Source organism: Sinohyriopsis cumingii, chromosome 4 (genome assembly GCF_028554795.1).
Source record: "Sinohyriopsis cumingii isolate HCF-2022 chromosome 4, ASM2855479v2, whole genome shotgun sequence".
Taxonomy (NCBI): Eukaryota; Metazoa; Mollusca; class Bivalvia; order Unionida; family Unionidae; genus Sinohyriopsis; species Sinohyriopsis cumingii.
Genome location: NC_142964.1, coordinates 123,318,192 through 123,330,285, shown reverse-complemented (window position 1 = coordinate 123,330,285; position 12,094 = coordinate 123,318,192). Strand labels below are relative to the sequence as shown.

At 35.3% G+C, this 12,094-nt stretch overlaps 1 protein-coding gene across 1 annotated transcript in view; it reads left to right on the top strand.

The window, feature by feature from the left end:
• The window catches only part of LOC149802033 (stomatin-like protein stl-1), a 52,970-nt gene extending 40,876 nt beyond the window's left edge, over positions 1 to 12,094 (top strand). Inside the window, exons 8-11 of the mRNA XM_089956434.1 lie at positions 481 to 579; positions 1,662 to 1,741; positions 2,485 to 2,613; positions 8,509 to 12,094. Of these exons, the coding sequence (XP_089812560.1) occupies positions 481 to 579; positions 1,662 to 1,741; positions 2,485 to 2,613; positions 8,509 to 8,781 (581 nt within the window). The 3' untranslated portion in view covers positions 8,782 to 12,094. The remainder of the gene's footprint in view (positions 1 to 480; positions 580 to 1,661; positions 1,742 to 2,484; positions 2,614 to 8,508) is intronic.

Here is a 12,094-nt window from a genome sequence, read left to right as displayed (position 1 = left end):
TGTAAGCTTTGCTATGTGACAGACTGTGTAGCACCTGAAAAGTACACAATATTTGCCATATGAAGTACAATTTAAGACAGCTGAATGGTGGGTTGTATTGTTTATTAGAACAAACACATCTGAATCCAGTTGTTGTTTTTTGAGACCTTACTGTCTTGTTGTAAAATTGAGTTCCAAAATGTACCACAGCAACAACCAGCCTTAGTTCCTATAGACTTCAAGGTCTAAAGAAAAAGATGTACTAAAAACCCAACATGACTGGTACTTCTAATTAACTCACAATGAGTCAGATAATCTGGGTCCTCATGTTTAATGCTATACAGCAGCTTGTCAACCTTGTGTATGTATGTGTATATATATATATATATATATATATATATATATATATATATATATATATATATATATATATATATATATATATAGATGATAGATGAATTGTTATACCAGTGCTGTAAAACTGTTCACTTTTTTGGTCAGGTATTCGGGAAGCTGAGATCAATGTTGCTGAAGGGCGGAAACAAGCCAGGATCTTAAACTCAGAAGCTAACAAACAAGAGCAAATCAACCAAGCTACAGGTAGACGTTCTTAAAATTTTAGAACTTTATGGTTCAATTTCAGTTCTTTTAAATGCCCACCATAAAGCCAAAGGCTCTGTCCATTATGGTTTTCTGATGGGAGCTTAAGGTCTAGTCCACACATCTAGCTAGTGTGATCCAAAGTAGAAATTTATTTCAGCATTGACATGCATCTGCAACCTTCATTAATGGTTTGCGTGTAATGGAACAGAACATGCTGTTGATATTGTAGTCTGGAGATCGAAGGTCAAGCTCTTAGACACAGGAAAGGCGAAAGAGTTTTTGCATTATATTTTGAATTCTACACCATATTTCTTCAACAGACTTTGGATCTAGGTTTTCCTTGTAGCAAGGAAGTACTTAAATTTGCTGCATGAAAAATTGAAAGTTTCAGCTTCCTGATGGAATTAAAGATGCTGTCAAGGGTAGGGCCTGCTCTGCTAGTGCCAGAACTCCTTACTGATAGAAATAATGATGATGTCAAAGGTAAGGCCTGCCCTGCTAGTGCTAAAGCCACTTCCTGATGGAAATAACAGATGTTGTCATGAGTGAGGTCTAACCTGCTAGTGCCAAAGCCACTTCCTGATGGAAATAACAGATGCTGTCATGAGTGAGGTCTAACCTGCTAGTGCCAAAGCCACTTCCTGATGGAAATAACAGATGCTGTAAGGAGTAAGGCCTACCATGCTAGTGCCAGAGTTTGGTGGTGATTAATAAATATCTCATTTACAACTGTCTGATTGTTGTAGTTTAAAAAATAGCCCCCTCAATTCAAGCACAGTAAAGTTCCTTAAAGATTTTATTATTATGATATTATATTATTATGATGTTATCCTATTTTATGATGTCATTATATTAAGAAAAATAAAGGAATAAAGTTGTTACAATTACTGCACAGATTTCTAAAATAATTCAAAATGGGACAAAAATCGGACTTTTTAGGTTTTAAGTGTATTGATTGCAGTTTTAGTGTTGCAACCAAGAATTAGTTTTATCCTCTTTGCTTTGGCATTACCAGTAACGTTCAGTCTTTGGTATTGCTATTCACTTAAGTTACATTTGTATAATTACCTGTATTTCAGGTGAGGGCGAGGCTCAGGTTGTGAAAGCAAGAGCTCAAGCTAGTGCCATCGACCTGGTGTCCCGGGCACTGTCTCAGAAGGTGGGTCTTGAAAAAATATCATTAAGTTACAAATGTTTGTGGAGACAGTTTTATTGTTCAGCCTGATTCAGCAGATGGGGTGACAGTGACATAAAACTAGTCGCTTACTCAGGTGATAAACATTCTCTACCTACATTGGCTTATAAGAGGTATACTTAAAAAATTACTGAAGAAGGTTATTGATTATATATTTACAATCATGAAGAAATGTAAAGTCTCCATATTCAGTTATAGTTTTGAACTTTGCAAATTGTGTATAATCACCATTATTATATTAATTGACTCAACAATCAGTCTTCCAGAAATACAATCAAAATTAAAATAATTATTATATGAATGTTGAGCTGTTAACAGTTGTATACATATTTTATTAGAGAATAGCAGGGTAGGGTGCACTTCTTTAACAATTTAATTTTGATTTTCTTTGATGAGCTTTATAAGTCTGTCAGAATGTCATTGCACAGACTCGATTAAGTTCAATAATAAATTGTCTTCATAATAAGGACAGCATTACAGGCGTTTACTTTCCTTTTGTCTTTTGGATCTAAATAAAAGAGAGGCCAAACTAAACTGGGGTTCTGACAGTGAATTGTAAAACTGATATAAAAATTCATCTTTTGAATAAAATGATAGATTAAATTTTTTAACACAAAATACATGAGTTTTAATTCTCATTGTTTACATGTTAACAATTTTTTCCCAGTGAATTTTGTTTTGAAGTCTTTTGATTCATTTCATTTCAGAATGGCATGAATGCTGTTTCAATGAAAATAGCAGAACAGTATGTAGCAGCATTTGGTAATTTGGCAAAGCAGGGGAATACAGTCGTTTTACCAGCCAACACAGGAGATGTTACCAATATGGTTACCCAGGTAATGGTCATTTGTGTTAGTAATACTTTCAAGAGTCTTAGGTTTATAGGCTGTCAAGATATTGCTGTAGCCATTTAATATTTATCAGCTGAATAGTTTTATACCTCGCCATGAATGTCAAAGTACATATTGGGTAGGGTTACTATATTGGTTGAAGTACATATAGTTTAGTGTTACCACATCTGTACAAGTTCATATAATGTAGTGTTACCACATCTGTTGAAATACATATAGTGTAATCACATCTGTTGAAGTAGGTATAGTGTAGCATTGTCACATCTGTTGAAGTAGGTATAGTGTGGCATTGTCACATCTGTTGAAGTAGGTATAGTGTGGCATTGTCACATCTGTTGAAGTAGGTATAGTGTAGCATTGTCACATCTGTTGAAGTAGGTATAGTGTAGCATTGTCACATCTGTTGAAGTAGGTATAGTGTGGCATTGTCACATCTGTTGAAGTAGGTATAGTGTGGCATTGTCACATCTGTTGAAGTAGGTATAGTGTAGCATTGTCACATCTGTTGAAGTAGGTATAGTGTAGCATTGTCACATCTGTTGAAGTAGGTATAGTGTAGCATTGTCACATCTGTTGAAGTAGGTATAGTGTGGCATTGTCACATCTGTTGAAGTAGGTATAGTGTAGTGTTATCACATCTGTTGAAGTAGGTATAGTGTAGCATTGTCACATCTGTTGAAGTAGGTATAGTGTAGTGTTATCACATCTGTTGAAGTAGGTATAGTGTAGCATTGTCACATCTGTTGAAGTAGGTATAGTGTAGCATTGTCACATCTGTTGAAGTAGGTATAGTGTGGCATTGTCACATCTGTTGAAGTAGGTATAGTGTAGTGTTATCACATCTGTTGAAGTAGGTATAGTGTAGTGTTATCACATCTGTTGAAGTAGGTATAGTGTAGCATTGTCACATCTGTTGAAGTAGGTATAGTGTGGCATTGTCACATCTGTTGAAGTAGGTATAGTGTGGCATTGTCACATCTGTTGAAGTAGGTATAGTGTGGCATTGTCACATCTGTTGAAGTAGGTATAGTGTAGCATTGTCACATCTGTTGAAGTAGGTATAGTGTAGCATTGTCACATCTGTTGAAGTAGGTATAGTGTAGCATTGTCACATCTGTTGAAGTAGGTATAGTGTGGCATTGTCACATCTGTTGAAGTAGGTATAGTGTAGTGTTATCACATCTGTTGAAGTAGGTATAGTGTAGCATTGTCACATCTGTTGAAGTAGGTATAGTGTAGCATTGTCACATCTGTTGAAGTAGGTATAGTGTAGCATTGTCACATCTGTTGAAGTAGGTATAGTGTAGCATTGTCACATCTGTTGAAGTAGGTATAGTGTGGCATTGTCACATCTGTTGAAGTAGGTATAGTGTAGCATTGTCACATCTGTTGAAGTAGGTATAGTGTGGCATTGTCACATCTGTTGAAGTAGGTATAGTGTAGTGTTATCACATCTGTTGAAGTAGGTATAGTGTAGCATTGTCACATCTGTTGAAGTAGGTATAGTGTAGCATTGTCACATCTGTTGAAGTAGGTATAGTGTAGCATTGTCACATCTGTTGAAGTATGTATAGTGTAGCATTGTCACATCTGTTGAAGTAGGTATAGTGTAGCATTGTCACATCTGTTGAAGTAGGTATAGTGTGGCATTGTCACATCTGTTGAAGTAGGTATAGTGTAGCATTGTCACATCTGTTGAAGTAGGTATAGTGTAGCATTGTCACATCTGTTGAAGTAGGTATAGTGTAGTGTTATCACATCTGTTGAAGTAGGTATAGTGTAGTGTTATCACATCTGTCATTCATTCTGCCCATCATACCTAGGTTAAGTATTTTTTTTTGTGCACTGAAAATTGTTTGGATCATAGTTTATTTTATTTCCAAGTGGATGCCTCATTTTGAGTTTAACACATTTCATTAACAGTAGAGCAATGTGGCCTACATTTCACACTTATGCAAATTTGATGTCCTCTAAGTCATTGTCTTGTAAACTGTTGACAGGGTCATGCAACTTTGTAACTGATATGTCTTGTAAACTGTGGACAGGGTCATGCAACTTTGTAATTGATATGTCTTGTAAATTGTTGACAGGGTTATGCAACTTCATAATTGATACACCTTCTAAACTGTTGACAGGGTCATGCAGCTTCATAATTGATATGTCTTGTAAACTGTTGACAGGGTCATGCAACTTTTTAATTGATATGTCTTGTAAACTGTTGACAGGGTCATGCAACTTTGTAATTGATATTTCTTGTAAACTGTTGACAGGGTCATGCAAATTTTTAATTGATATGTCTTGTAAACTGTTGACAGGGTCATGAAACTTTGTAATTGATATGTCTTGTAAACTGTTGACAGGGTCATGCAACTTCGTAATTGATATGTCTTGTAAACTGTTGACAGGGTCGTGAAACTTTGTAATAGATATGTCTTGTAAACTGTTGGCAAGGTCATGCAACTTCATAATTGATTTGTCTTGTAAACTATTGACAGTGTCATGCAACTTCATAATTGATATGTCTTGTAAACTGTTGACAGGGTCACACAACTTCATAATTGATATGTCTTGTAAACTGTTGACAGGGTCATGCAACTTCATAATTGATATGTCTTGTAAACTGTTCACAGTGTCATGCAACTTTGTAATTGATATTTCTTGGTGAGTACAACATTCTAATATCCTAAGTTGGATATTGTGATATATGATTCAGCTTGAGCTAACTTTTACATTTAAGTCAATCTGCAGGGGAATTCATATGTTAAAGAAAAGGAGGGCATTTGTTGTTCTTTATACATATTTCTTATCTTATGTATTCTTCCAGTATATTACTTGATCATAATACCTGAGGAGTACGACCACTGCCTTGCAAATCCAGCCCTCCAAAGCTAGCATTAACAATAAAAGAGCTTATGTTGCCTGCCCACACAGGTATTCTCAGATGAGTGATCTTCTCTCTGTTGCCTGCCAACACAGGTAGACTCAGATGAGTGATCTTCTCTCTGTTGCCTGCCCACACAGGTAGACTCAGATAAGTGATCTTCTCTATGTTGCCTGCCCACACAGGTAGACTCACATGAGTGTATTCTCAGATAAGTGATCTTCTCTGTGTTGCCTGCCCACACAGGTAGACTCAGATGAGTGTTCATCTCTGTGTTGCCTGCCCACACAGGTAGACTCAGATAAGTGTATTTTCAGATGAGTGATCTTCTCTATGCTGCCTGGCCACACAGGTAGACTCAGATGAATGATCTTCTTTCTGTTGCCTGCCCACACAGGTAGACTCAGATTGTGATAAAATTACCATAGATATGATGACTGCAAAACCTACAAAAGCCAAGATAAAAGTCAAACAAGCCTGCAAAACCCACAAAAGCCATGATAAAAGTCAAAGAAGCCTGCAAAACCTACAAAAGCCAAGATAAAAGTCAAACAAGCTTGCAAAACCCACAAAAGCCAAGATAAAAGTCAAACAAGCCTGCAAAACCTACAAAACCCAAGATAAAAGTCAAACAAGCCCGCAAAACCCACAAAAGCCAAGATAAAAGTCAAACAAGCCTGCAAAGCCCACAAAAGCCAAGATAAAAGTCAAACAAGCCCGCAAAACCCACAAAAGCCAAGATAAAAGTCAAACAAGCCTGCAAAGCCCACAAAAGCCAAGATAAAAGTAAAACAAGCCAGTAAAACCCACAAAAGCTGAAACAAAAGGAAACCAAACCAATAAAATCCATAGAGCCAAGACAAAAATCAAACAAGCCAGTAAAAAAAAACCAAAAGCCAAGATAAAAGTCAAACAAGCCAGTAAAACCCACAAATGCCAAAATAAAATTCAAACACATGTAAAACCCACAAAAGCTAAGACAAAAGTATTTAAAATAAATACAACTCATACACAAGTTTTTTCATCTTATTTAGTTTTGTTTAGGTTGCCAAAGTGGACAAACTGAAAGTCATCTTTTCTGAAGATAACACTTAGCTTCAAATCAAGCTGCATATTCTCAAACACAAAAAAACTGTATTTTGAACAGACACCCAAGAGAGTGAATTTCTCTATCAATTTTGAAGTGGTGTTTGTTTATTCACAACTGGTACAGGATATAAAAATGAAATCATTACCATGAAAGTCTGTTCATTATTTGCAGTTGTACACCTATATCAGGTATATGAGAGATATTACTGTACTTTATCATAGAGAAATACTTCTTACCTTTGATAACTTATTCACAACTTGTCGCAGCTTTTACTCAGCAGTTTTAGGATAGTCCTAAGTGATTGTTTAACTTTCTAAACTAATTCCAATAGAATCATATGAAAATATAAAAGAAATATGACAGTTTATTGATTCCTTTTGTCTTCCCATGCACATTCATGGCTAATTCTCATGTAAGTTAGTGTAAAAAATAAATTAATATGATATTTAGTGTGAAAAGTAAATTAATTTTATATTTAGTGCACATTGCTTAGAATATGATCAAGGTATAGCCTTTTTCTTTTCTCTTTGATTTGATTTGACCACACTCTGACTAAAATTAGAGAAAATTGTTTGCCTGACAACACACAGGTTAGGGATTGCATTTTAGGTCATTTTCTCTGACACCGATATGTGTAGAGTCAAACAAGTTGATTTTTGAATGTGTCATTTGGAGGACTACATGTTTTAGTGAAGATTAGATACTTGTGACCTATATAACCGATATTTAACAGTCCATTTGCTTGGGTAAATATTGCTTATTTACCTTTTGGAGTTACATTACTTGGTATTTAAATGTCTTGACATGTATTTGTGTCACAAGGAGTACTATATTTATCTGTGAAAACTAGGGCTCTGTGACCCAGATTTCATTGTTCTGTGATTCTTGTTTACCTTATGGTTGACTCTGTTAATCTTGGTTAAAATCTGCATTTTGGTCCTCTGAGTTATCTATTAGTATTTAGACATGTCATATGGAACACAAAAAATTTACGTGAAAATTAAGTCACTGTGACCAATATTTTACAGTTCAGTGAGTTGGTAAACCTTTGTATTGTTGGTATATAATTTCATCATGAGAAAATTCTTCAGTTATCTGTGAAATCTGAGTCACTCTTACCTTTATTTCATGGAAAAATAATATGTGCTTGCTTTTATGTCAAACTCAGATTTTCTTGGTTAGGATTTGCATATAGTTTAATTTCTCAGATGTAAATTGCTCATAGAGTTATGGCAGATGTGTTAGTCCTTGGTACAAAAGAAGCAATAAAACCAATAAATGTACAGTGATTGGTATCTAATTATGGTAAATGAATTCACAGTATGAAGGATTTTCAATCCAACTAAATTTCAGTTAGCAATTTTCTTGTTAAACTAGGTCTCTGTTAAGATTGTACAGGAAACTTGATTAGAAATTAAATTATTTGGTGTAGGGTTACCTAAATGGGGTTCATAACATGTTAATTGAACACACTTTTAATGAAAATAAGAAAAAACTGTGTTAAATGTGTGTGTGTGTTTTTTGTTTTTAAAGTAGATTTAACAATTTTAGGCATATATCTACGTTGTCTGCAATGTGGCAGTTTTTAGTAATGTCTAGCACTAGGGCATCATTCCACAGACATGTAGCATTATATCCCATCCAGTCACAGTATCCTGACACCGGGCCAACAATTCCTAACACTAACCTCTTAATTCTGAGCATCAAGTGAGGCAGCTGCTAGTACCATATTTATCAGTCTTTGATATGACTCTGCCAGGGTTCAAACCCAGGGCTTAATGCATCTGAAGCGGATGCACTAATCACTTATGCCACTGGAGCGGTTATATTAAATATGTAACTATGTGCTTAGACTTTGCATGCATATTTCTTATAGTTTTCGGAATTATTGAATTTAAATTTTTTGTAGGCTATGGCAATATACAACACAATATCAGGCAAAGGCTGTGCATTAGTTGCTGAAAAAGACAACGACCACTCAAATGTAGATCACCAGACTCTTGATCATACACCACTTTCCACATACAGTAAAGTACGTAAGGATGAACATGCTCATCAGAAGGAAGACAAAGATGAATTTCGTCAAGAAGAACTGAAAAACACTTATGATCATCAGGATGAAAAGAGCAAAGAACATGATGGAAAGAGCAAAGAAAATGATGGAAAGAACAAAGAAAGTTAATCATGGGGAATGTTAGAAAATCTATATACTATCTGTCCTCGCTTATAAGTCAAATCGAAATGCAAGCTGCATGGACTCTGCAGTCACAAAATGCAGCAGCAATTCTTTTTCTGTGCATTTTGTTTAGACTAATCAGTGGAGAAAACAACATAGACCTTGATCTGCCAGTGAATTGTGCAGTGGGAGATCTGGGTATGTATTGTTTGCAGTGCACCTGACTTGTAAGTGAGTATATTTTATGTTTGTTTTATGTATTGAACTGATTATACCCAGTGTAAAAACAGTTTTTTTCAGACTTTTATCTGTATATTACAATACAGTATTTTTCAGAATTAACCTTTCTTGTGGAAGACAAAAAGAACATACACAATTGGCTTGCATCTGTCATCTGTAGGCATTTGTTAGTTTTTGCTACTCCTCCTGACATCCAAGATAGCCACAATCTTGAAAATCTGCTTATCCTGGCTTCTCCTGAATGGATGGTCATATCAACCAGATATTTTTTATTAAAAGACATTTTATGACATGTAGATAGTTCTGAATAAAAACTGAGTTCATTTTACATCCAAGATGGCCACCTTATTTCTTCTGGACAGATGGTCATATTGATGTGGGGTTTTAACAAAAAATCTTTGTAGAAAGTCTTAAGGTCTTTCTATAACACATTGATGTTCCTACTTAAAAATGGTGCCAACTTGACATTCACAATGGCAGCCATCTTATAAATGTTATCACTACTCCTTCTGAATGTTTTCACCAAAAGACTTTTTATGATTTGTATATGATCCAAAATGAAAGGAGTGTCACTGCATCATCACCATCTTGAGAATCATGTTGTCGCTATGCCTCCGGATCAGATGGTCATATCAGCATATCAATAAAAGACTTAAATCTTCCATTCTGAATGAAAGTAGTCCCAATATGCCTGCCACAGCGATTATTATGAAAATCATGATCAGGTTATGATCTGATGGTTGTGACAACATGTGGTAATTTAAAAAGCACTTTTAGCATTGTTAGACCTATATTTCAAGAGTACAATCATCTTTTAAGTTTTCTGGCTACTTCTGTAACCCTGTCTACTTCTCTTGAAGGAATGGTGGGACCGACATTGAGTTTTCACTTAAACACCTTGTACACTGTGTAATTAGACCTGAATGAAAATGGTGCAGATTTGACCACCAACATGTCTGCCCTATTTTGATCAAGTTTGAAAACCAGGCCTGCTTAACTTTGGCATGAAGTCAAAGGTTACTGCATGCACTTTTGCACTTGACCAGAATCTTTTTTCAGTAAACAAGTTGATGATGTTTAAGTTTACAGGAGTTGTGAACTATTGCCATTTCGATGGATTCATTTCTATTCTTAACCTCAAAGTATGCCATAAGATCACTTTTTGTAGATTTTGATTTTTCTGGTCAGGTAAAATAATGTATATGAAAACCTAAATGCAGTTACTTGTTACGACTAGAACACAAAAACGTTTGTCATATCAGATTGTAAATTTTTTTGTGATAGTGTACTTAAGTTCTTAGGGGCTCTGAGTGGCTGAGTGGTCTAAAGATCTCTTCATTACGGATCACTGCCATCTCACCTCTGTCTGCATTGGTTCAAGTCTCGGATTCGGCTAATGTGGGTATGTGAGAAAGCTTACCAGTAGCTTCTCATGGGTCGGTGGTTCTTTCCAGGGTTTTCCCGGGTTCTTCCTCCACCATTAATACTGGCCGCCATGTATAGCCTATCGTGCGCTGAAAAATGGCGTTAAACCCTACAACAACAACAACCTAAGTTCTTGTTTTTCAGAAGCATTATAAATCATGTCACCTTAGCATGCTGATTCACTTTTGAGTGTTCAAGAAATGCGTTGAACTGACAGTGGATGATGAGGATTATCCCTTGGTAAAATATAATATGCTACAGACATTCTAAATGGATTAAGGAACAGACATTCTGAATGGAGTAAGCAACATGTTTTAAATGCAGTGAGCAAATAATCAACAAACCTCTTGTTTCATGGTGGATAAGGTGATTCAGGAGGCACAAAACCACTTTAAATCACAAAGATTTAATGCTTAAAACAGGATGTTGGATAAAGCAAGATGTTGGACAAAACAAGATGTTGGATAAAACTTCAGATTTTTTATTTTGTTCAGGCTAGTATTCATACATCACACTGGTTAGCATCTCTTGCTGAATCATGTATTACAGTAAAAACATGTATTAAAGAGAAATTTAAATTGACCTCATATTTTTGTCTGGCAGCAGAATTGTGAGTCCTTTTGACTTAGAATAAGAAATCTTTCATCCATTTTGTTAGCTTGCAAATACTGAAAATCTATCAATGTTTTTTGTTGATAAGCAGTTTTTCACTTTATTATAAACTTAGGTGTTGTAGGATACTTTTGGGTTCCTTAGAAATTGTAAGCAAAAGGGTGCCACTTTACATGGTCATTTACCAGAGCGATAAAGCATGAGGAGATATTGGGCCCCACTTGAGTCTCATCTTAATGCTATAGCTGTATCTTGTCTTTTCACCAGGTTGCATTGAATGGTTAATGATAATGATGCATTTAATGTTAGTAAGAGCAGTCTTTAATTGTTTTGAATACAAATCTACACTGAAGAAGTTTACCTTATAGTGTACATTGGTGCCAAAGTTGACTAACCACAGACAGCATTAGCAGCTGGTGGTTGCTGCTGACATTCTGAAAGTTAGGTTGGACAGTACATATCATCAGTCTTTAGGAAACCAAGAACAAATATTGGTTGCTTTGATGAGACCTGTGATCTGAACTTGCGGCATTCTTAATATATACAGAGGGACTGAATAAATTAGAAAATTATCTTATTCAGTTATAATCATCATTCTGTTTATATTCACCTGTTTTTGTAATTAAAAATTTAGTTTATACATGTATTGCCAATGAGGACTGTCACAGTGTGTAAAACTGCATTATTCCTCGGTTTGAAAAAGTCACTTGTAGTCTAGTGTTTTGATATTTTGGTAAATGTTGATATTAACCATAAATTACCACAATTACTGATGTTAACTTGTTTTTGCCAGTTATATTCACCTGGTTACCAGCAGGAAACATATTAGTTGAAGGTAACTGAAGGAAAACTCTGAATTCATACACAGTTTATAGTTCACACATGCTGATTTACATGAAAATATTATGTAATGGATTCCTGTTATTGAAAAAACCTTTAGAATGTTAATGAGTGCAACAATAGTATCTTGAATTTTGTCAAATATTTCATGGGCAGAACTTTGTCATCATATCAGATGTGGTGTAATAAAAAACAATCCTTT